Here is a 27,028-nt window from a genome sequence, read left to right on the forward strand (position 1 = left end):
GTTATTTCTAACAGCAGTTTATACTTTCTACACCTTTGTCATTACTGTTGTTGTTGTTCTATCTTTGCTGTACCTCCATTTGCAATTGCAGAGGAAGAAGAACTGAGCTTGATTTGAAAAAATGATACTTTCAAAAAGCTTATTAAAAAATGAAAGAACTATAAAATTAATTACTGCTTCCAAGATCAACCACATTGGTGTATTGTTCTTCTTGAAATTGAAGCATAGCTTTGGAAAAAAAGAAGAAAAAGCCATGGAAGACTTTGATACTGTTGAAGAAGGAAAAAAAAAGTATGTTATTTTATAAAAGGTTTGTTATGTGACATGTGAGCTTTTTCTCTGATGGTACTATCATTGCTTGTCTATTTATGCTTTTTAAAAAAATGTGTTTTCTTTTGTGAAGGAAGAAGAAAAGTAAACTTTGTAATGAAAGTATTGAAGTAGACAATTTTAATTAACTCAACTGTATTCTACTGTTTGACTTCCTTGCATTTACTTTCACATTCATTTCTACCTTACAACTCCACTTCAATTATTTCAATCACACTTCTTCCATAATTACTTCTTTTTTCCAATCTTCACATTTTCTTTCTTCAATGTTTTAAATTTACTTTGATTAAAAGTTTCTCCAATCAAAATTTACAAAAATAATAATAATATTTTTTATACAAACAAATTTTTTACCTTCATTGATATTTCCTTTTTACTTTTCTTTTTTTTGAAAAAAAATACAAAAAAATATATTTTTTATAATTATTTTACTCTTATAATATATATCAAACAAACTTATATTACTTTATCGTTATTCAAATTTATGTTCAAAGGAAATGATAATAAATGAAGTATACCACACGTGTGGTGCTTCTCCTGAAAATATATATACATAATACTTTTATTCTCATTTTTATGATCATCCATCATAAATCTACTTCTTAATATCTTTGCTGTAAAGGCAAAAGTGAAGAAACAGGAAAAGAGATGAAACTGATGGAATAGAAGCATTATCAGGAATGAAAGTGAAAAACAACAGATAAATAAAAAAAAAGTGTATACCCCAATTTTTTAATTTTTTTTGAAACAAATATAACTGCCAAAAAGAAAGTTTGTGTTAATATTATTTTAAGATTTTTAAAGTAATAAGAATTCGTATTATTTTTATAACATTAAATATATTTTTTATTCTCAAACTGTATTATTTGTTCTTAAATTAAATTACAAAATATTTTATTTCTATATTTTATGAAAAATGTGTAAAACATTTTTCTCAATAAATGGTATGTGGATTTTATACTATAGTCCAATGTGAATTGTCACATAAATAATACTCCAAACACATTTATTGAAAAAAATATTTTATATGACTTTTGTAAAATATAGAAATTAAATATTTTATAATTTAGTTTAAAAAAAATACAATTTTCTATAATAATTTGGAGACAAAATATATTCAGTCTACTTTATAATTAATATGTTATTTCTTCTATTTTCATTGTTATAAAAGTGTGTAAATAAAAGTTTTTATTTTCTTTTTAACCTTACCATTTTCTATGCATATATATGACTCTTCCTTCTGTGATAAATAAAAATTGTTTTCCCCCAAAAGACGAGTACATCAGAGTTTTGTGAATAAATGAAAGGCAATAAATATCTCTTGATGCCATTACTACTGAGAAGCAAACACTGACACATCAAAGGTGTGATGAAATTAATGAATTGAAAGTTCAAACCAAGAAAATATAAATACAATCTCATTGCATTATCAGTCCACTTGTTTATCATCACGTGATCATGTACCAGGTTTTAATTTTCTTCGCAAAACAACACAAGACAAACAAATACATAGTCATGTTAATTTGTTACTGTCTATTTATTACTTATTTATCACTATTTAATTAGATTTGTCATCTACTCTTCCTGTCACTCAGCTCATCTATGCACATGCTACATTTACATTTAGCAACTTCTATATTTACAAAAATAAAAAAAATACGATGATAGATACAAATAAATTCTCACATCGAATAAAATAAAAGATGAATATGAGTTTATATACACGTAAGATACTTCTAATAACAAGAGACTTTCGCTTAACCTAAAATAAACAATATCTTATCAATATGAAATTGCACATGTGTTGTCTCTTTTTCATTTTTTTTCTTCTGTTATTAGTTTCACAGACAAATAACAGAAGGAAAGAAAAAGAAAGAAGTGATAAAACTTATATGATAAGATGTTCATGTAAGTTATACAAGATGCATGCTTAGCCTCGTTTCTTTAACTCTTTTCCAAGTTGTGTCAAAAGCTAAGATACTCTCAGAAAGTATTGACCAAGAGATGCTGCAAACAAAAAGACTTGAGTTCTGTGCCACAAAAATCATCGTGCCGCACAGGAATTTACAACGCTCCAGATCTGCATAGATTTGAGGAATTGTTTCTTATGGAAAGAGATTCACTTCATCTTTTCTTTTATAAATATGAACTGTTTCTTTTTTCTTTTTATCTGTGATAAGATAAAATGATATGGTTTTTAACAGAATAGATAAGTAAATCTGAGGTATATATAGCGATGATATTTCATTAATCACTAGTGCAGCGAGGGGCTTTTACCGCGGTTGATTTTCACTATACGTCGCGGTTCTTGAACCGCGGCATATTCAGCCGCGGTAGTAAGTCAGACACTTTATGCCGCGGTCATAACCGCGGTATATAGTCTGCGCAATATGCCGCGGTTGTCTAGGGAACCGCTGCCTAAATTCATTTTTTTTAAAAAAAAATTCAAAAAAAATAATTAAAAAATGCACTATATGCCGCGGTTCGCGGTTGAACCGCGGCATATAGGCCGACAAATATGCCGCGGTTAGTGTCAAAACCGCGGCCATATGTCTCGTTTTTAAAAAAAAAACGAAGCACTATATGCCGCGGTTGTGGTTAGAACCGCGGCATATAGGGGGAATATGCCGCGGTTGTGGTTAGAACCGCGGCATATTCCCCTGCAGTTTTTTAAAATTGCAGGTCTGTTTTTGTGATATCCACTACCACAAAAACAGACCTGCATATAAAAACATTTACAGAAATGCAATTTCAACATAACAAACACATGTTCAAATGTATTTCAACATCAAATAAAGTAGAGAGTCTAAGAAATCAAAAGCTAATCAAATGCATTGTTTAAATCTAAATCTAAGAGCTATTGTATAATCTAACTATATACTTCGCAGCAGCGTTCCTAATGAATAGTAGGGACTTCTCAGGAACTGGTGTAGTAGTCTTGAATCTCTGCAAAAGACAATTCATTTTAATTAGTGTATATGAATTCAACATTTGTTAAAAAATCAAAATTTGTTAAAGTTAAATATTACCGTTTCCCAGCTTCTTGTGATGTGAGAACGAACAATATGGGTCATCCAATACATTACATAGTATCCACACTCATATGACCCATTTTGTCTGTTACACTACAATATATCATCACAGTTGATAATAGTTAGTGAATAACATTTGTTATAAAACAATTATAACAAAGTATGACTTTAGCATATGTCAAACCTTGAGAGAAATCCAAGCAATCTTTCTACTCTTAGCAATTGATCTCCCGTCCATCATCATACTTGCTGGAATAGAACTGTATATAAAAAAATGTTTTAGCATTCAGTTATATAACAAAGAAAGTCCAAACATTGAGGTTCTTACCAATCAATTGCTTGTCTGAGTTGTGTGGGAGGAGGCCTGTGCAATGAGCAGAACCACAAAGCATAGTTGTCTTGCACAGACATAACAAGAAGTTGCCAATGGCGCCTGAAATTCATAATAACGTAACTATTAAATATTAAAATCACATATGGAACATTATTATGTTAACAAAGTTCACTTACCCGGATATATAAGGCAAAAAGTATATTTTCTTGCCCCTTCCAAAACTTCTTATCAGACTCATGTTGATATGGTCAAAATCATTTGATTCATGAATTTCTTGGGGATCAATGAATCCATAATCATCAGAACGCCCCAACTTATTAGCGACCCCAAACATATACCTGAAATCAAAAATTAACTTTGATATAAGGATACTTGATATATAAATCAATTTTATATATAAATAATTGGTCATAGACTTACATCGTCCATAGTTGAATAATTGAAATATTCAACTCTTGTGTTCCCGACGCAAGCTCACGGACATCTTGGCTATTAAGGTATATTGGGACCTCAGAGCCATGCCCAAATACATTAGCATCATACTGAACCTCCAAAGGCTTATCATCAAGGATGTCAGCAAGTAGATGCAATGAAGAAAGAGGGTCATCCTCAGATAGAGGAATCTTCTGTTGTTCCTGCGTCTGTTGTTACATGAAAAGATAAGATAAGTTTTGAAATCAAAAACCTTTAAAATTGAGAAGTGTAAAGAAGAATTTCATACCGAGGGGTCAGAAACTGGTTTAACCAAAAATTTAGGCCAAGTGATAAACGACTTATATGCTTGTTCCACAGTGAAAATCTCTTCCGTGGACAGTGGAACCGAGGCATCTGGCATGATCATTTCATCCACTGAGACCTTCACCTCATCCTCTAATAGTTGCATACCATGACATACAGTCGCTGACCTAAACTCTGTTCCACGAGCTACCAGCACCATCTGATCTTCTTCTAAAATGTATAGCAGACATGGACTACCATCGTCCATGTCATCCTCTGGGATGGCTGATGCGGAACAACTTCCTTTGCCGCTTCTCCCTGTCAGAGTAAATGTTAGATTATACAAGAGATAGAAATAATTGCACATAAATGTTTATTAAGTTTACCTGTAGGAGGGGGAGGGACCACATGTTCCTCTATAGGAGACTGCATCGGGCGCATGCTCTGAAACTGCTCCTGGTAGAGCATCTGGAATTCAGCCCTCACCTCGGCCCTGATCTCCTGCATAAGGTCTTGTCGGACCTTTTTTGTGATCTCTTCTGTCATCCTTTGTGTATCGCTGTACGAATATGAAGGCTGACGAGAAGAGCTCCCAAAATAATCCGTAATTCCTACTCCAGGACCTGCAGCACGTACACGTCCAGGGTGCTCAGGTCGTCCAATTGCAGCAGCAAGAATATCCTGGCGACCCTCTGGAGTGAATTGGCCTTGGGAGCTCTGCTCAACCAAGGCGTCCTGTAACATTACAAAACACCATTATCAGTTAAATAGTTTAATGTAGTATGTATAATGACAATATTTATTATTTTAGGAACAGTGATAACTTACAATTTTTTCAGAAATCTCTCGTGCTGAGTCGGAAGAGTAGGTGCCCGATGGTCGCATACGGGCCAACTTCCATTTCTCGTGTCTAGACGGTGGAGAAGGAGGCTGAGGAGGGCTACCACTCTGAGATGGTGGTATAGCATCTGCCTTTTGCTTGAGGATTTTCTCCTCAAGCTTCCTATACCCACCACGAGATAATAGGTGGGGGTTTTTGTTCTTAGCACTTGTTCCTTGTGCTTTGCTTCTAATTGCCTGTCACATACACATTAATTAATGAGTTCATATGATATATATTTGTTAATGAGGAATTAAATAATATGAACTACACTAACCTGCCATTCCTCTGACATCCGACTCTCTTTAAAAACCCGCCAAGTCTCCTCATCAATGGACTTATATGCATTACATGGAGTTTTATGTTTAAGGTGTCCAAAGATGTACCTTGATGTCAACTTGCTTTTAAAGTTTCTGAAATTTTCTGCAACAGTTGACAAACACTTATTTCTAAGTGTTGGGACATTTGGAATGTCAAATGTCATCTGAAAAAAACATAATAAAGTTGTATTAGTACAAAATTATCAATATAAACAAATTATAATTCAAATGCTATTAACTAACTTACCAATATATCTTGCCAAATAATGTTCCGATCACCCTCGGACACATGATCAAAAGATGGAATGAGAATACTAATCTTATCACGTGCCACTACTCCAAGGTATGATCGGAAGTCATCTGCATTGGGGCCAGTTGCCACACCCGTGGTGACATTCACATTCACCGGAGTTCTTTCACCACTATTTTTCCTGATTAATAGTTGTTTCATCCTAGTGGGTCCTCTAGTGGATCTGGGTGGGGGAGCCTCATCCCCTGAAGAATGTGGATGATCAGCCATATATCTGTCAAAATAAATAACAACATTAAATTTTCTTTCAAGACTTATGTAATATCATATAAATTAACAAAACATGTAATAGTATCCAAATTGAAAATTCATACATAAAGATATGGATTCATGATACAAAAGCAGGATCTGATGGAGCAGGGAAGGAAGTTCACACCTAACAATTCATCATATGTATATTCCCTCATCATGATCTGACCGAATTGCATGTACATCATCGTCAACTACAGATTGGTCATCCAACTTTGTTGTAGTTTGAAATGAATGGTTGTCAGCAATATCAATATTAATTAGATTGTCTTCGTTAACTTCAATTTGTTTTTTGCCTTGAAGAGCAACATACCAATGGTCAGACGAAGGATCTTTGACATAAAAAACTTGAGATGGTTGATGTACCATGATAAACGGTTCGTCTCGATAACCCACCTTGCGAAAATCAACCAGTGTCATACCCGAGTCATCTATTTTCACACCACTCTTATTGTCAAACCACTTACACTTGAACAATGGAACGGAAAACTTGGTGTAATCAACCTCCCATATCTCTTCTATTATACCATAATATCTCATTGATCCAAGTACAGGAGATTGATCTTTTGATGTGGAAAATTGAAGTGACTCAGCTTCTAAACTGACTCCACTATTTTGTACTGTGCTTTTATCATCCAAAGTCTTCGTATAGAATGTGCAATTATTGACTTCATAACCTGTACAACACACGACATCAAACTTCAAACCATTTGCAAGCCACAATAAAGTTTCAGAAGAATGTGGCTCTTTGTCAATTTCAGATTTGAACCAAGACATAAATGTTTTGTTATGCTCCATCAATTGCCATTTCTCTGATTGTCTTGGATTTTTATTCTTAACAATGGTTTTGTGTGCTTCCAAAAAAGGGATCACCTCATCTGTGTTGTTCAATATATAAAGATGCGCTTGCAACAATTCTTCGCGATCTTTTGTCACCACATTGACACCTCGGATGCTTTTACTTGTAGAAAATTTATTCAACCATGCTGTGCGAGGAACTCCTATTGGATTCGTTGATGTCATGTAATCTGAACAAAACTCGATACTTTCTTCAGCAATATACCTTTCAATCATCGAACCTTCAGGATGATATGGATTTTTAACGTACCCTTTCAAAATCTTCATATAACGCTCAATAGGATACATCCATCTTAAGTATACCGGTCCGCACAACTTGATTTCTCTAACCAAATGAACAAGTAAATGTACCATGATGTCAAAAAAAGATGGAGGGAAAAACATCTCTAGTTCACACAAGATGATAACAATCTCGCCTTGAAGTTCATCTAACTTTGTAGGATCGATGGCTTTACTACATATTGACGAGAAAAATGAACACAGCCTGTTTATGGTGTGCCTAACATTTTTGGGCAAAATTCCACGAATAGCCACCGGTAACAACTGTTGCATTAAGACGTGACAATCGTGAGACTTCATGCCAACAAGCTTTAAGTCCTGCATTGACACTAAACTCTTGATATTTGAAGAGTATCCTTGTGGTACTTTGATACTCTTTAAACATACACAAAAACTTATCTTCTCTTGTCTAGACATTGTGTAACATGCAGGGGGCAAATAAGTACGTTTACCAATCTCCTTCGGTGCCAACTCTTCTCGGATATTCATGTCAACCAAATCCAAACGAGCATTCACTCCATCTTTTGTCTTTCCCTGAATGTTGAGTAATGTACCAATCAAGCTATCACACACATTCTTTTCTACATGCATCACATCTATGCAATGTCGAACATCTAACTTTGACCAATATGGAAGATCAAAGAATATTGATTTCTTCTTCCAAGGGGTCGTTACAGATGACTTCTTCGATGTTTTCCCAAATACATGATGTATTTTATTAACTTTTTGAAGAACTTCAAGGCCAGTAAGTGGATTTGGTGCTTCGTCCCTCTCTTGATCTCCATTGAATGCTTTTTTTAACCTTCGATATGGATGATTACGTTTTAGAAATCTCCGATGACGCAGATACACCGTCTTTCTTCCATGTTTCAATTGATGAGCTGCAGTGTTTTCTTCACATATAGGACACGCTTTATGACCCTTGACACTGTATCCTGACAAATTACCATAAGCAGGAAAGTCATTAATGGTGCAAAATAACATTGCACGCATCATAAAAGTCTCTGAAGCGAATGCATCAAATATTTCAACCCCGTCAACCCACAAAACCTTCAAGTCTTCAACTAGTGGGCTTAGATAAACATCTATGTCATTTCCAGGCTGCTTTGGACCAGATATCATCATAGACAACATCATGTACTTCCTCTTCATGCACAATGCAGGAGATAAGTTGTAAATTATCAATATAACTGGCCAACAACTGTGATTGGTACTCAGATTACCAAATGGGTTCATTCCATCAGTGGCTAAACCAAGCCTAAGATTTCTACACTCTTTACCAAATTCGGGGAATTGTCGATCAATATTTTTCCATTGCTTTGAATCAGCTGGATGACGAAGCAGCCCGTCAATTTCTCTCTCATCTGCATGCCATCTAAGGTTTTTAGCATCTTTGGGATTCGCAAACAAACGCTTCAGTCTGGGCACTATTGGAAGGTACCAAACTACTTTCAAAGCAGATCCATTTTTTTCTATCTGACCATTATCTTCAGTATTGTTTTTTGACTTGTATCGTGATAAGCCACATTTTGGACACTTTGTCAAAAATTCAAACTCTTTCCTATACAAAATGCAGTCATTAGGACAAGCATGTATCCTTTTATACTCCATACCCATTGGACAAAGAATTTTCTTTGCATCATAATTACGAGTGGGCAGTGTATTTCCATCTGGCAACATTTCATTCAACAACGTCAACAGTTCTGTAAAACTCTTATCAGTCCATCCATTGCTCGCCTTCAAATTCATGAGCCTTAACACCGCTGACAAACGTGTGAACTTAGTTGAACCGACATACAAAGGTGTTTCTGCATCAGTCGACATCGTCTCATACACATGAGCTTTGGCAAAATTTTCTGCTCCAACATCGCGGATCATGTCCTCCAATTTGTCTTCATCCGGTCGATCTTCTTCCATGGTGGAATCAGTAACATTTACACTTTGAGAGTCAGTGGGAAAATCCATTTCTTCGCCGTGCCAGATCCATGTTGTATAGCATCTTAGAAAACCATCACATATAAGATGTTCTCTAATTTGAGTTGCGTTCAACTTTCTCCCATTCAAACAGTTCACACAAGGACATCTAAATTTCACTTCATTATCAGTTCTCCCCTCATTACGTTGCGCAAATTGTATAAATTCCTCTACCCCTCTCTCGTACTCAACACTAATGCGTGGTAAATTAATCCAATTTCGATCCATACGTAAATATTCTACAAAATTACAATCATACAATTATACAATATATTCAACATACAATCAATTCAATCATACAATCAAACAATTAATAAACTATAACAATTTCATGCACTATCAAAATTAAAGCAAAAATTATACCATAATACATTACCAAAACTATAGAAACTTCATACATTACCAAAACTATAGCATTATGCAAAAATTAATGAAAAAATCACGTTAAAAATGCAAATGGACATAAATACCTGGAAGAGGAACGGCGGCGGAGAGGGTGAAAAACGCAACACAACGGCGGCGGCGGCGGAGAGGGTGAAAAACGCAAGGAAATCACGATTTTGATCGGCTAAAACTCGTTTTTATCGTCAAAAACGAATAATGACCGAACAATTTTGAGTTTAAACGGTTAAAAATGCAAAATCTGAGATGAAGGGTGGTTCGGAGGAAGAAGAAACGCGAAAACAGAGAGAACGCGCGAGGAAGACGATGCACTGTTCCAAGTTTTGTTTTTTAACTCTGAACAGGGGAATCTACCGCGGTTCACTACTTAACCGCGGTATAAAAGGGTTATATGCCGCGGTTTAACCCCCAACCGCGGCATATACTAATTTAAAAAATTATCAGAAATGGCATTTTTGAAATTATTTTCAAACTATATGCCGCGGTTCAGCGGGCAACCGCGGCATATACCTCGAAATATTTCAAATAAATATTAAATTAATTTCATATAGGCGAATATGCCGCGGTTCCCTGGGGAACCGCGGCATATACCCCTGAAACGTGTTCAGCACAACTGTCTCCCCAACTGCCTTTCAGAGAATTTCAGAAGTTACAGGGGGTATATGCCGCGGTTCTCTGGGGAACCGCGGCATATACCCCCTGTAACTTCTGAAATTCTCTGACTAGCAGAGAAGTTAAGACGTTACAGGGGGTATATGCCGCGGTTCCCCAGGGAACCGCGGCATATACCCCCTGTAACTTTTCAAATTCACTGACCCAGTCAGCACCTGCAATAAATTGGCAGGGTATATGCCGCGGTTCTCTGCACAACCGCGGCATATACTCTGTTATTTAATTTTTTATTCATACGTGGCGTCAAAGGCAAAGTTTGACTGGGGTATATGCCGCGGTTCTACTGGGAACCGCGGCATATATGTTCGTTTTATTTACAAAACTGCCACCGCGCACCATTATGCTGCGGTTTTCGTTGAACCGTGGCATAATGTGCGCTGTAAAAACCCGATTTTTTACTAGTGAATATATCATTTAATTAAGTTATATGTATAACTGTGATTAAGAATCATTGAATAGAATGCATGAGGGAGTGGGAGATAGATGTTGAGACTTTTTTAGTACAACCTTTTATAAAAGCCAATTGAGTCATTTTCCACAATTTGCTTTTAAGTTATCCTTGTGGGGGCAACAGTGGAGAAAAACATGCTCGAGTTGTGTCACATGGTGATTCTAGTGCTGTGTGATAGTTTTTCTTGTCATTTTGTTCTCTTGAAACGAGTAAATATATACTCCTACTTGTGTTGACGTGCAGATATTATTCTTTTGTACATGCATCATATACATACATCCAATTATTGCCAGAATCTCTATGCGAAAGAACCATCATGCATAATTGTTGAAAGTTAAATAAATATTTAGCAAATGGTGTTCCTAAATCTACCATCTTCCTGACCCATCAATAATTTGGTGCCCCAAGAGTTGCACCGGTGGCTTATGTCTTCAGATTTGATGTTTTTTACCTTTTAATTTATTTAGACGTGGCCAATCATATCCTCCAAATTCATGTGCCGTGGAGATGTAGTGGACCTTTTTAATTATTTCCAACACATTATATTATATGTTATACATCGTAATTGGATCATATGTTGTACAAAGAATATATAATAGAATAAGTGAGGCCCCTTATATCTTTCTCAAGGGAAAACAAATAAAGAACCACACATGAATTCGACATTCAACCAATATAAACAAAAGAATTCACAGTAGATTAGACAAAAGGGTATGTGAATTTTCAATTTTTTTTTCTATTATTGTTGTTTCTACAGTTATCTTTTGAGGAGGGGAGAGGGGTATTTTGAAGTGTGAATGCATGTTTGGTGTTGATAAGACCACTTAACATAAAAATAATAATTGGATTGGTTACACAACTCACTCCACCTTATTATGCACTTTGCTTGGCATGCAATTCCATCTCAATCCGAATATTTCAATAATAATTATAAATTAAGATAAAGGTGCGGAGGTAATAAAGAAGAAATCTGTTCATGATTAAGGAAGGATTCACTTTCGTGGTGGAATAAATAAATAAATAATCTGTGACTCTCTGTCCTACTTTTTTAATACAGCAAAAATAAAAGAAAAGGAAAAATGATCATGGAACCAGTTGACCAGATTTGCATGCTGTTGTCCCAAATTGGAGTGGTTCATCTCAAGGATCTGTAATTCTGTGATTCTCTCTCTCTTTGTGTTTGTGGAGTCAGTTAATGGCACTGGTTTGAGCATGGCAGCTTCACCTGATCACACCTACAAATTTAACTACTACTTGCTAACTTTGTTTATTTACACCATAAACACACCAACCTTGTCATTCATTCAATGCGTGTTGATGTGTTGAGTCCTATTCTGATTCTAAAAACATACATTATCCAAAGCTAGAAAATTCCACTCCTTTTTAGAAAACAAGGAGATGCCAAATTCAGTTTAGGCCATTGCTCTTCATCATCACCCATCTACCATCAACAAATACCATTCCCTCTCTCTTTCAATCTATGTTGCTTGGAGTCTGCAACCACAAAATTACAAAATAGCAAAATGAAGTTCTTTCACTCAAAGGATCACACCCGGGGTTTGTGTTAAAGGGGTTGAAACCAAAGAACCTGTAATTGATCAGAGATGCGTGGGCTCAAGCTCACCGAACGTTTCAAGAGCATTCAAGTTCATGCTCTCAGTTCTACTTCATCCGAAACAAACGGTGGTAATGGCAACAAAGGCTCCGAAACAATATGTGCTGATAGCAGCAAGACCAAACCTCGCAACAACCTTAACAGGAACCGAAGCTTAATACCATCATGGTCAAAAACCAAATCCGGCACCAACAACAACTCAACCTCGGTATTTGCAAACCTGATCCCTCTTCACCTCCCTTCCACCGACACCATTGAACCACCCCTAGAACCTCACTTTAAGCCCATCAATCTTGTGGAGACCTTATCAGAGTTCTATCAGCGCATGGAGTTTTGTTCACAGTCCAACAAAGCAGTAATGTGTGTGGAACAGTGGTCTCTTTTGCGCGGTCTTGGTGAGCAGAAAATACTTAGAAGATGTCTCAGGACAGCATGCCAGAATGCTGAGGATGTCCTCTCCAAGGTTGTGTTGTCTGCATGGTTGAGGTTTGAGAGGAGGGATGATGAGCTTGCTGGCCTGTGTTCAATGGATTGTGGTGGTTATGTTCTTGAGTGTCCAAAGAAGAATTTGGAACCCGGATTTCGCCCCTGTTCAGTTAATGATCACTGCCAGTGTCAACAAGAGCTAATTCAGGAAACCTGTACTGAGGGTGTGCGTGAGTCAGATGAGGAAAGTGATATTTTGTTTTGTGTTGGGAGTGAAGAAATCAGTTGTGTCAGGTACAGGATTGCTGCTCTTTCATACCCTTTTAATGCTATGCTCTACGGTGGCTTTGCTGAGTCCAAAATGAGCAAGATTGATTTCTCGGGAAATGGGATATGTCCAAAGGGAATGAAGGCTGTGGAGTTTTACAGCAGGACCAAAAGATTGGACCTCTTCTGCCCAATGACAGTTTTGGAGCTTCTGTCCTTTGCCAATAGATTTTGTTGTGAGGAGATGAGTTCTGCCTGTGATGCCCATTTGGCTTCAATTGTTGTGAATGTTGAAGATGCATTGGTGCTTATTGAGTATGGATTGGAAGAGAGAGCCACCCTTCTTGTTGTGGCTTGCTTACAAGTGTTTCTCAGGGAGCTTCCAAATTCTCTGTATAATCCAAAGGTGGTAAGAATACTTTGCAGCTGTGAGGCACAGGAAAGGTTAGCCAATGTGGGGTGTGCCTCTTTCTTGTTGTACTACTTCCTGAGTCAAGTGGCCATGGAAGAAAGCATGATGTCTAAAACAACATTGATGTTGCTGGAGAGAATGGGAGAGTGTGCCACAGAAAAATGGCAAACAGCCCTAGCATTCCACCAATTGGGGTGTGTATTGCTTGAAAGGAAAGAATACAAAGAGGCTCAGCACTGTTTTGAGGTAGCAGTTCAGGAGGGTCATGTTTATTCATTGGCTGGGGTGGCCAGAACTAAGTACAAACAGGGTCAACCATATTCAGCCTATAAGTTAATTAGTTCTCTCATATTTGAGCATAAACCGGGTGGGTGGATGTATCAGGAGCGTGCACTATACAATATGGGAAAGGAGAAGAGTTTTGATTTAGATGTTGCAACTGAATTGGATCCTTCTCTTTCATTTCCATATAAATATAGAGCACTAGCAAAGGTGGAGGAGAAGCAGATAGAGGAAGGGATTGCAGAGCTAAATAAGTTTATTGGATTTAAACTCTCCCCTGATTGCTTAGAATTGAGAGCGTGGTTGAATGTTGCACTTAAGGATTATGACGGTGCAATGAGAGATATTCGGGCAATGCTAACCATTGAACCAAATTATGTAACTTCACATGGGAAGATCAAAGGGGAATACTTGCTCCAACTTGTAAACCGTGGAGTTCAGCAGAAGAGTCAGGCTGATTGCTGGATGCAGCTATACCAGCAATGGTCTTGTGTAGATGATATTGGTTCTTTGGCTATTATACATCAGATGCTAGAGAATGAGCCTGAGAAGAGCCTTCTAGAGTTTCGTCAGTCTCTACTCCTATTAAGGTTAGCACATGTATAACTGAACCAGAAGTATCTCTTTTTCAATTCTGTGTTTATTGTCACGTTGTCAAGGATCCTTAGGACTAGAGTCTGATCTGAATGTTTCGAAATCACTGGCATATTACATTGTGAAATGTCCATAATTTTGTTGCAATGTAGCTATTTTCAGCAGTCAAATTAGTTATATTTTGTGATGTCAAGAGAATCCTCACATGTATGAAATTCAGGTTAAACTGTCAAAAGGCTGCAATGCACAGCTTGCGGTTGGCCAGAAACCACTCTAGCTCAATGCAAGAGAGGCTAATTTATGAAGGATGGATCCTATATGACACTGGCTATCGCGAAGAAGCTTTAGCGAGGGCTGACAGATCCATTGAAATTGAGAGATCATTTGAAGCTTTTTTTCTAAAAGCATATGTGATGGCAGATACAACTCTGGATCCTGAATCTTCTTCCTACGTTATTCAGCTTCTAAAAGAAGCACTTAAATGTCCTTCAGACGGTCTTCGCAAAGGACAAGTCAGTGATCTCTTATAATAACACTATCTCTGTTCCAAGTGAAGTGAGTGTTGTGCAGTTATTTGATTATCTTGTGCAATATTTTGCAGGCATTGAATAACTTGGGGAGTATTTACGTGGATTGTGGTAAGCTTGAGCTTGCAAAAGAATGCTACAAGAGTGCACTTGCAATTAGGCACACAAGAGCTCATCAAGGTCTAGCACGCGTTTATCATCAGAAAAATCAAAGAAAAGCTGCGTATGATGAGATGACCAGTCTAATTGAGAAGGCAGAGAGCAATGCCTCAGCATATGAGAAAAGATCAGAATACTGTGACCGTGAGATGGCAAAGGTTGATCTTGATTTTGCAACTCAACTTGATCCTTTAAGAACCTATCCATATAGATACAGAGCAGCAGGTACTTTCTCTTATTGCACATTCAATTTAATTATCTGTAGTTAGATTACTACTTAAGAAGTTTGGATATTAGCATGCAAAAAAGTTAACGATTTTATAGAATCTGAATTCCTAGAGGACACTTTATCTACTGTACTTGGTTTGGTATTTCAAAGTTTTTTTATTAAAACAGAAATAATTTTATCAAAGTTTCTTCCATTTCTACCATTTTCCAACCTCATATTTTTCAAACCTCTCAAATGTATGATCAGTGATGATGGATGAGCAAAAAGAAACTGAAGCTGTAGAAGAACTCACCAAGGCCATCAAATTCAAACCTGACATGCAAATGCTTCACCTACGAGCAGCATTTTATGAGTCAATGGGAGACTTATCATCTTCTCTACAAGATTGTCAGGCTTCTCTGTGCTTAGACCCAAATCATGCAGGCACACTTGATCTATATCGAAGAATACGAAAGTTGAACTTTTAATCTTTGTGTATATGAGCATCAGAAAGATAAAATGTGGAGGTCTTGATTAGACAACTGATGGGGAAAGGAGAATTTCCAAATGACTGATATTTTACATCAGAAATCTCGGAACAATCATCTTACAACAAAGATAGAAAGACATGGATATATGGATTGTGGAATTTCAGGTGTAAATCACAGGAATTTCAGAATAGTGCATCCATTGATTTGATATGTATCCTCTGTGAGCCATATTTATAGAATTTGTCTCTCACTATTTAAGCATCCTCTTGTACAGTTACAGAGGTTCATTCCACTTGTTTTCTACAATTTTTTTTTGAAAAATAAGGAAGAAAGAACAAATAATCACCTTGCAACTAGAAATTCACATGTTCGTTTTGAAAGAAAGTGACAGATCAAATGAGAGTGTGTACTCTAAAGGTTCCATTGGAAACCATCTTCTCAGTTTGTTGTTATTCATGGTCCATAGTACTTAGTACATCAGCTACACTAAGAATACCTAATGGAAAACATGAGATAATATTCCTTTTCTTATCCTTCTGCCTCAATCTCCAATGTATATCTTATCTTAGGTGGCGTACTGATAATATTTTCCAAGGATAATACTTTACAGAAAAACAAATCCATGAAGTCTTGAATTTGTCTTCATATGACAAAAAGTGGAACTTGTTTCTTTATCATTACAAACTAACATAGTTATCTTGCACCCGGCCTTTTTCACACTAAAGAGAAGAAAAATTCATTTATACGAGCATAAAAACAAATTCATTCCTTAACTAACTACAAAATGAAATCATTCTACTGGGACAAAAGTTGTTTCTTCTGTCCATCCTAATTCAGTTAGCTTCAAAAGAACAAGAATCTAAAACTTAACTGCGAAAATAACAAGTAAAAAATGGCATCAAACTCCAAATTCAGAGTTGTTACTCAGATTATTATCCCAAAGGACATATTTTTCATTTGGAGTTATGGATTCACGTCTGAACTTAAGTCAGTGGACATAATTTCTATTTCAGCCCACCAAAGAGGAGATGCTTTTGGAGTTGCTCCATCAGGTCCTATGGTGGTGATTTCCTTCAACTTAGAAGTAACCTCCCTCATAGTTGGTCTTTTTTCTGGATCAGGATCTACACAGCTGTTAATCACTTCTTCCCATTTATCGATTTCATTTTCTTGCAAAGAGTTCAGGTTTGAATCCACCACGTCTCTCAAGGGTCGTCCCTTTATATATTCTGCTGCCCAATCTTCAAATAAGCCATTCTCCACTGCAAAGGGAATTCTTCCTGTAATCAATTCAAACAATAGAACTCCAAAGCTGTAAACATTGGCCTTGATATATTCTGGAGCTGTTTCTAAGAGCTGTGCAGCTTCAGAACCCTTTTTTGTAGAGACTATGTCAGTCCAGAAACTAAAGTCTGATAATTTAGCAGCATAATCTTCAGTCAGATATACAGAGGAAGATAGTATGCTTTTATAGGCAATGGGTGGTGTCAGCTGATGCATGTGCTCCAGACAATAAGCTATTCCCATAGCTATCCTTATTCTCATTCCCCAGTCCAGCCTTTCTGCTTCTCGAACTGCAAGACATGCATGAATGCTATCAATACAATTCTAATTGCCAGTACATAAACTCGAACAACTTTCAATGTGTCATCAACTGATCAATAAGAAATTGATGATCAAAGCCATGTTGAAAACTTCTTATACAGGATCAAGTAATGAGAAGGATACACCGTAAAAGATGCATGCTGTGTTGCAATGATTCTTAAGGCACACGCTGGTTTATATAACCATGCAAGTAAATTTTAAACAAAACAGCACTCACTGTGTAGATGCTCAAATAGAGTTCCGTTTGGAGCATACTCAAAAACCATCATCCTTGTGAATGGCTTATTCTCTTCACAATATCCAATTAGATTCACAAAATTTTTGTGGTTAACTCTTGACAACATCGCTATCTGGAATCATGAAAAGGAAGAGGTTCAGTACTAAAACCAGTCTAGTGTAGCACATTTTCTACCTTTGATGCCTGCGTACCTTCTTTCGGAATTGAGTTTCCAGATTTTTGGACCAGTTATGGGATGAAGTCACTGCAGAGGATACTACAGCTATCTCAACTCCACTGGAGAGAGTCCCCTTATAAACAGTCCCATCAGGCAGTGAACCAATAATGTTGCTGAAATACTCACAAGCTACTTCAAGTTCTGTTTTTTTCAGACTAGGAACACCTGAATCAATACATGCTCAATGAGTATGCCATTTCAAAGAACATAAACTTTATTGTTAGTACTTAACATGCATTTTTCAGTTTGAAATCTTCAGCTGAGCTAGTCAATGATGAAAGTAAAGTAAATATGAGCACCGTTTACCCGTTAAAAAGGCTTTCTGAAGCTGGCCACTCAACCCTGTGGCCCAAGGTTTTACAGTGACAACCTTGTTACTTCTGAAGCAAAGAAAAACAACGACTGACACCAAAATGAAGGAGAAGCCCCCAACTATGGACCATATAATCACAGCATGTTGGTTTGTGGTTGAACTGTTTGAAGATGAAGCAGGAGAAGGCATTGAAACCCAATTGGATTGTGGTGGTGTGGACACAACCATAGGTGGATTTGGTGGAGGTGATGTGTGTGGAGTTGGTGCTGGCACAGGTGAAGGTGAGGGTGAAAGAGAGAAAAAGAAAGTGGAGAGAGATGGAGATGGTGAGGGGGATAATTCTGGAGATGTTGGAGAATCTGAGGGGCTCTGTGATGGTGAGAAAGGCTCTGAAAGTGGTGATAGTGTGGAGGGAAAAGGTGATGGTGATGGTGAAAGAGTTTTTTTCTCATCATCAACACCATTTGCTGCTTGGAGAAGTTTCCTTATGGATGGTGTATCCCCATGTTCGCCAATGTGCCTGTCACAAGCAGGCAATTTTAAACATAATCTGATGCATCAAGTACCCAACAGTTGATGATGATGATGTTGATGATGATGACACCCAAGCATCACTATATTAGACTTGCAAGAAAAGAAAACAATCATATATAAAATCTATGCTGTATATAGAAGCTATGTAAAGCAAAAGCAAAGTTTAACATAGGACTGGTCTTGTTCCGTGGAGACACAGATCTTTCAAGTTCTTCACGCAGGTACTGGAAATAAACATGTATATTTCTATAGCCACTTAAGATATTGCAACTGCTACTAATTTTTATGAAGAATGATGATATTTTCACATTTATTAGATAAAATACACCCACCTAACAATTTAAAATAATAATGTTTTAATTTTATTTATTTATTTATTGTCTTAAAATTTTAATATTTATAATTATATTATTAAAAGAGTTTTCGAGTAGATAAATTTTTTTGTTAAGAGTGTAAAGTATTATTTTATTTTTATTAAGTTTTGATACAGTAGAAATTAAATACCCATTTTTTACTATATAAATCATCAAAGATATATTTCAGTGGAGAATATTATTTTTATCTTTCTGATTAAATGAAGAATTGTAAGAGAATAATTGATTTTTTTAGAATAACAATAAAATTTAAAATTTTTTTAGAAGATCTTAAAAGTTTAAAATTTAAAATTCGAAAAAATTAGATTTTTTTTTTCATATTCTATTTTATCACCTTTTGAAAATATTCCATGAACATATCAAACATAGGATTAAATTACTATAGCATGCATGTTCTTACAAAATAATATAAAAATGAAGAAAAAAAATGAAATTGTGAAAAGGTAAGAGTTTGCATACAAGGATACAACTTTGCCATGGGAGAAGTGATCAACCACTTCTCTATTCCAACTCCATAAACTTCCCAATGGATCTCTCTCCACTTTCTCCTTCATCTTTTGCAGTGCCAACCCTGCACACTTGTTCAGCTATATCAATGTGTTTTTCCATATAATTTCTTCAAAAGTAGAACATTTGAATTTTCTAGCTTTTAAAACTAATCCATAAAAAATAAAAAATCTAATATGTTTAATATCAAGCAATATAAAACCAAGTCTAACTCTTATTAAAACAGTTATTATAAAAAGTATTTTTTTAATTGATTATCCGTGTAAAAAACTTCTGCACGAACTATTTTTCTTAATTTATATACCAATCTTCAATCCTAATCTTAATCATGTCAGTCACCAAAAATAATTTCTTTTAACTTAAAATAGGCTAAGGCTAACAACAATTTCGGTTTTTCATGTTTTCAATTTAATCTCATATTTCCAAAAAGAAACTTCAATTTATTTATTTGAAATATTTCTGTTAAATCAAGTCAGTCATATGTCATATCACCTAAAAGTAACGTTCTAATGTGAAAAAAAATGAGGAAAAAATATATTTTGATCCTAAAAACCACTACAAGATAAATCCTTACATAGTTATGACTATATATATATATATATATATATATATATATATATATATATATATATATATATATATATATATATATATATATATATATACACTGTTCAGAATCTATTTGAAAATATTTAGAGCTTATAGATAGGACCTTCTAATGATTTCTCCATCTAAATATAAAAGAACAAACTTGAAAAAGAGAAAATGGAAAGGGCAAAAGTATTTAACCTAAAAACACGTATAATCCAAAACCCATTTCAGAATCTAGAAAACAACAAAATTATAAAGAAAAAAAAAACAAAAACATGCAACAACCTTAAAAAACAACATTAGAAATGATTAGAGCGATAGTGCATTCAGATTTGGAGTCACCTTCTGAGCTGACAGTGGAACACCGAACAGGTTCCATGGTGAAGGTGAATAGCAGAGACACCACCGCCACAAGCACGCGTAGTAGCTTCAACCAAGTGATGAATCTCCACCGTTCTTCCATCTGAAACAATCAATTGGTATATGATCTTCTGAGTTCACTTTGTTCCTCTGAAACTATAGAGAGAGAGAATGGAGAAGGAAATGATTGATGAAACACAGCGTCACCGATGCAAGAATGTTAACGAGATGATGAAAATGGAATGGAGGAAGCAGGGGGAGTGTTTGGAGGGAAAACAGAAAGAGTCCGATAAAACGGCTTCTTATGTTTACGAATCAGCGTTTAGCTTTTGCGGTGAACAAGTAGAATAAGACGGCACCGTGGATTTGTTCACCGTTTGGTGCATTGAGTTGGAGAAGTCGTAAACGCATCTATTCTATTTATACAAGTGTTCTCAACCTTTACCATCACCTCCTACACCAACGCACGTGTTCTCCTACGTTTATTTATTTATTTTTATAAATGCATTAATGTGACGTTTAATGTAGTAAATATTTAAAACAAATTAATTGGTAAATTCACTTTATAATGTAATTCGTTTTTTATTTGGTTTTTAAGTCATTTATTTCTAAGAATAAAAAAAATACAATAATTCTTTTATTCTAATAAAATAGTTATGTATAATTCACTATGTTATCACTTTCTTTCTTTTTTCTCTCCACACAATAGATACATGCGTAAATGGTTTAAAATTTTTAAAAAATTAAATATATAATTAGTAAAAAATAATTAATGTGATTTTAAATTTTAAAAATCACAAATGAAATAGAAATAAATATTTAAATTTCATTTTAAATAAAAACACCTGATTTTCTATTTTAAAAATTTTAGTCTTTAATTTTGCATGTTTGTTTGTTATGTTTATTACGATTAATTCGACTCCAAACTTAATATACTTATTTAAATAATTATGAAAATAAGTTTAATTGATTGAAATAAAAATAAAAAAGAAAACAAAACTAAAAATAGACAAAAGAGTGTAGATATTTTAAAATATAATGACGTCTATTTAAAACATATAGAAAAAAAAACTGTGGATTAATATATAGAGAGAGGTGGACAGATAGAATTTTTAACAACATAAACACCCTAAGAAGAGAAAGAAAAGTGATAAATATGATAAGTAATGTATGATACGTAAAATGCACAAAAAGATAAAAATAAAAAATGTTAAGAAATTTTTTCACATTATTGTTTGAGTCAACGTAATGGGAAAAAGTGATTTTACATTATGGTTGTTGACTAATCATTCATCTTTTAATCGTAATGTTAAATATTTTAAATTTAAAATTACTATTATTAGTTTATTAATTAATTTGTAATGTCTTGTGTTTATGTAATATCATGGTTAACATAAGTTATTATTTTTTATAAGAAAAAAACATTTTCTTTTATCTTTTTATACAATCATTTCACTTTCATTTCTAATGGACAATTAAACTTATAAATGCTAACTTATTAGTGTAAAACCAAACTTATTTAATGTCAAACTAACTCTATAAAAAACAGCACAAAACAAATATAGATTTACAGATTCAAACTAATAAAAATATTCATGTTTATCAGCTAGTTTTGAAGTTTTTAAAAGCTACACAATCATTATTAAGCTTAAGATAAAAAAAAGTCTATATATTATATATTAGCATTTGACTTTTGCTAAAATTTTCATCCCACGCGTTTTTTCTCCTTTGCCTTTGTCCCTTACACCAAGTCCCAGTTTTCTAATAATTATAGTTAATCATGCACATATACGAAAAATTCTACGTACGAAAATTGACTTCTTATACGTCACTCATACGTGGATGATTTTGAAAATTTGTATAGAAGCATATACAGAATTATTCTGCCATAGATGTTAAGCCTAACTTTTAGAGTGATGGTTAACTTGTTATCTAATTTTTGAAATGTGAGTGGGAGATATTTGAATAGTATCATTCTTTCATATGTTTTGTAAATCTACCTAAAAGATATGCTAGAGACATAACCTTTCAACTTTATAAAGTTTTGCAATATTACTAGTTCACGTAATCTTGCAAGTATAAACTAACCAACATTAATTATTCATTACTAAAATAAATGTTTAGTTTATATAAAATTAAATTCATTTTCAATTTAAATTTTATAAAAATTAGTTTTCATTCCTCAAAAATTTAAAATTTTTCCTTATTATTTTAATAGTTCAGTAAAATGGTATTTGCACTCAAATTCTAACTCCATATTCTTCTTCTTCACATGGACAAAATTAAATATTATATAAAATAAAAGACTCATAAGTTTATTATTTTAAGATTTTGAATTAAAAATAATATCAAATATTTTATGTGTTAGACTCAAGTTCCATATATGTATATGATGATTCTCATAAGAAAAAATCAAAATCAAGTGACTCTTTTAAATAATATATGATAGTGATTAGGACTTAATTTTAAAATACTTAAAATAGAAACTATTTATCCCCTGGAAAATGAATTTTGAGAATTATAAATAGTGATTTAATATTCGAGAGAGATATTAACATTAAATGGGTTAAAAATCACATTTGTAAAAAAACGAAAAAGTCAATAAATTTATATTTTAGAAGGATAAAACGTGAAAAACAAATTATATTGAGCAAATAAGAAACTAAAAATGTAGTTAAATCTTTAAATGGATGATGAGCTTCCTGGTAGCAAAATCCGTGGGTGAGTTTTTTTTTTAATAATTTAAAATGAAAAAGGGGTAGTTAATTAGGTGTTAATTTTTTGCCTAATTAAAATGTTGTCCCTATCATCCACGAGTGAAACATGGAGAAATAGGGCAAATGAAATTGATGGAGTGAAAAACAAGTAGGAACAAGATGTTGGGGTTGGATGTAGGAATGGGATGAAAGTTTTATACCAATTAAAAATAATAATAATAATTTATAATATATATGTAAATTTTATATTAAATAAAATAGATATATATTGAAAGTTTTGTATCGATTAATGATATATAACATATTATTCTTTAAATATTAGAAAATATTGTAATTGGAAAAAAAATTAGTTGAACATTTAAATAAGATAATAGTTGAAATTTTATGAATCCACAAATTTGTAATAAACAATAAATGTTTAAAAGTTATCTTTTTCTTTTTTAGTTTTACATATGTTTTTCTCTTTTAGAAAAATATATGTTTTTGGCACTCAAACGAAAGAGTAATTATCATAAAATATTTTAACAAATTTATTCAGACACCCTAGCTTTTAATTAATGAATGTTCTTTTAATATTTTTCTGCAAACACTGTGACATAATAACAATTCAACTTTCTTAGTACCGAAAAGCCAGCTTCACAACGACATCAGAATTACCAAGAAATTGATGCTCCACCCTGTAAATTAACTTTGAGTAATTAAACACTAATTAACCTAAATGAAGGTGGTGATGCCAATTTTTTTATAGCAAATAAAGATTAATTCTGTTCCGTTGAACAAGCCGTTCCCAAGCAAGATTAAATGGACCATATTTTATATATGGTTTTCTAGATTTGAAAATAATCTCTGACCCAAATATAAGAAAAATAATTGATTAAATTAGTTAATGCATTTTAAGTTCACTAGTTTAAATTTCAAAATGTTTTTTTCTCTCTCTCTAAAGTATACCTAATTAAAAGTTGACTTCGTAAACAAAAGTCAGAGAAAACAGAAATGTATAAGATTACATAAGATGAAATCGATAATATTTGCTAATAGGTCTACCATATATAATTACTTTTTTTTTATTGTATTTGAGTTCAAAGAGAACATAAACTTCAACATATATGTAACTATTTTTTAATAATGAAAAAAATTATATCATGTTGTTTCCAAATAAAACTATTATAAACACAGTAACATTTTCCAACCAACTAATACAATCTCTAACTAACAAATCCATGAGTTTTAACATGTGCAGTTTAAAATGTCTGAGAGCCACAAAATACAATAACGTGATGAAAATTTGTCGGTGAAGCATGTTTAATTACTTAATTTACTAATTAATTAATTAATTAATTAGTGTTTATATATGTTGATGACCTTAGTGGATTTATCAGCGAATGGACAAGACAACCTCTTTGTTTTAGCAGAAAACGGCATACAACCTGTTCTGAATGCGTCGGCGTCACGTCAAGTTATCTCCACTCTATAGCCAAGTGCTTGCATTTCCATCACATCAAATTATTGTAATCTCAACATCATTTTGTTTTATATTTGTTTTTAGCTAGGAACAATATTATGCAGCTTGAGAAACCTTAATTAATTTCCTAACTAACACGGTTTGAATGTTCTAGTGCATCAAAATTTATTTATACAAAATTGATATATTAATTTATTAAGTCGTTGCATGTAATAAAAAGTAATACTTTAGCTTATGATAGTAAGGTCAAATAATTATTACAAACACCTTTACACTTTTTTTTAAAGTCTTTTATGTAATTTTATCTCGTTCCGTTTTCGTCTGTACTCCAACATATTCTGGTGTACCTGTCAAAGATACTCCGATACTTAAGTCAATAAATAGTTCGTAGGAGATTAGAACAATAGTTTTGAATGCACAGTAAATGTGATCACCTACCTCTTATCTTTAACTTCTAGAGAGTTTCTCCCTACACCACCACATTTCTTATTTACCCTTGCATTTACTCTCTTGTTAGAGAGTTAAAAACGGTGGTTAAAAAAATTTGCTTTTCATCCAACTTTCAACCTCTTAATAAAAGCGGTCCCCACTATACATTGATATGCACCCCCACAAACGGAAATTACATTTGTTTCTCCTTCATTGTACTATTTTTCCTTCACTGCGTGTTATTCGTGCTTGTGCTTCTCTACTTGTTTGGAGGTACCAGCTTCCTAGAAGTGGTGCTAGAAGGTGGTCCGGTGGTAGTGGTGATGGTGGAAGAAGAGGCCCGATGGTGGTGGTGCTGCAGTAGGAGGAGAGATTCGTCTCAAATGCGAAAGGAAGAATGAATAACTCTTCAGCGGGTACGGACATCCGTTAATGGATATCAACATCCGTTGATGGGAAAACGAACATCAGTATTCGTTAAAGGACCTTTGGATTCCCTATTTTCGTTCCCCATCTCCGTTGAGGCCTTCAGCAGTGTCTCTTGTTTGTTTTCGTTTTTGCTGCACTACAAACCACATACAACAACACATACACAGAGGTTAAAAATATACCTAAAGCAAACCTACATTAACGATCAAAAACCAAACATACCAATCAAAAACAAAATTATAATAACATGCATTAACAAAGAAGGAAGAACACACCAACCTGGATCGCAGTTATTGTAAGTGTTGAACACACAAACGAAGCACCAAGCACCACACTCTTCTTCGCAAACGAACGAATGAATTCAATGAAAATGGGAAGGGATGGAAATGGATGCAAATGGAAATAGAAGAAAAGATGAAACGGATATGAAGAAAGGGAGGAAGAAAAGGAGAGAACAAAGAGGGAAAGAGAGAAATGAGCGAATGAAATGTGGAGGTGGAGTTGGAGGTGTGTAGCGGCACATGTGAAGAGAGAAAGGTAAAGTGAAAAAGTGAAACATTTTTGGGTTTTAAGGTAAAGTTAAAAAAGGTAATGGTAAAAGTAAATCATATTTTACTAAGGATACTTTTGGAAAAAAGAAAAATTGGGGAGGTGCAAGGAGAAGGATGTGGTGGTGTAGGAAGAACCACCCTAACCTCTATTTATAATTTTTGAGGTGCGCCTAAGATTAACAGAACCTTAATCACGGTCCAACCTCGGTCCATTACACTAATTAATACTTACATGTAAATCTGCTTCTTAATGTCTCTTTAGTGAGAATGTTTTTGGAATAGGTCGTTCGGCCTCTGCTCATAGCAGGTCAAATGAGTCTTAAGTTTATTTTGGTTTCGTCTTGAGTATCTACTAAGTTGGGTCGTCCGTTTCTCTCTTGGCATGTATTGTCAATGAAATTGTCTTGATATTATTTTGTTTTTTCGAGAGTTAAACAGAATACCCTTTGGGTATCATATACTTAACGCATTTAGCTTCAATTCTTTTAGAAGTTTTTTATTTAACAATCGTTTAGCATTGTGTCTCAGCGTTTTGACTTAGTTGTTTTTCTGTTTCCTAAAATCTTAAGTGTTTTCTTAAGGTTTTTCTATGTTGGGGATTTTGGTTCTGAGTCTTATATTTCTTCCTATGATATTTCTAGATTATTATTTCGTTTAATGTTATTTGGTTAAACTTCAAAACATGAAAACATTTAGGTATATAGATAATTTTGTCTTAAAAGACCTATGAAATGAATTCTCCTAATCTCCTCATCAAGTAAAATGAAAGAGATTTGATGGGGTCAAGGTTTGAAAGAAAAGCTATTGGACATATTTTGAACATCAGTGTTCATTCATGGAACAAAGCACCAAACCAATTCAGAGTATAGTACATAATACTACATATATTTAACAACGACACAACAAATTCTT

General features: G+C 34.2%; 2 protein-coding genes and 1 long non-coding RNA gene across 4 annotated transcripts; 1 reads left to right on the forward strand and 2 right to left on the reverse strand.

Annotated features, from left to right (window-relative positions):
* Positions 1 to 3,100: 3,100 nt before the first annotated feature.
* Positions 3,101 to 3,613, reverse strand: LOC148198688 (uncharacterized). The gene is made up of 3 exons (XR_015786822.1): positions 3,547 to 3,613; positions 3,360 to 3,455; positions 3,101 to 3,276 (listed from the first exon to the last, which is right to left on the reverse strand). It is a non-coding gene; the product is annotated as an uncharacterized LOC148198688 (long non-coding RNA).
* An 8,211-nt stretch (positions 3,614 to 11,824) lies between these two features.
* On the forward strand, positions 11,825 to 16,076 carry EOL2 (ETO1-like 2). Its single transcript, XM_047313729.2, has 4 exons — positions 11,825 to 14,400; positions 14,625 to 14,916; positions 15,006 to 15,315; positions 15,566 to 16,076. The coding sequence occupies exons 1-4, from the start codon at positions 12,413 to 12,415 to the stop codon at positions 15,784 to 15,786; spliced, it is 2,811 nt and encodes a 936-aa protein (XP_047169685.1). The 5' UTR covers positions 11,825 to 12,412; the 3' UTR covers positions 15,787 to 16,076.
* A 348-nt stretch (positions 16,077 to 16,424) lies between these two features.
* Positions 16,425 to 20,946, reverse strand: LOC124838201 (Protein kinase superfamily protein). 2 transcript variants are annotated; one of them, XM_088116093.1, is made up of 6 exons: positions 20,511 to 20,946; positions 19,530 to 19,641; positions 18,156 to 18,712; positions 17,824 to 18,014; positions 17,612 to 17,744; positions 16,425 to 17,363 (listed from the first exon to the last, which is right to left on the reverse strand). In XM_088116093.1, exons 1-6 carry the CDS (start codon positions 20,629 to 20,631, stop codon positions 16,753 to 16,755), a joined length of 1,725 nt encoding a protein of 574 aa, XP_087972219.1. In that variant the 5' UTR covers positions 20,632 to 20,946; the 3' UTR covers positions 16,425 to 16,752. The 2 variants fall into 2 exon arrangements, with proteins under 2 accessions (XP_087972219.1, XP_047169691.1); XM_047313735.2 differs by having other exon boundaries at positions 18,156 to 18,682; positions 20,511 to 20,945.
* Positions 20,947 to 27,028: the final 6,082 nt, after the last annotated feature.

This window comes from Vigna umbellata, chromosome 5 (assembly GCF_029865625.1).
Source record: "Vigna umbellata cultivar VRB3 chromosome 5, Vumbellata_1.0, whole genome shotgun sequence".
Classification (NCBI taxonomy): Eukaryota; Viridiplantae; Streptophyta; class Magnoliopsida; order Fabales; family Fabaceae; genus Vigna; species Vigna umbellata.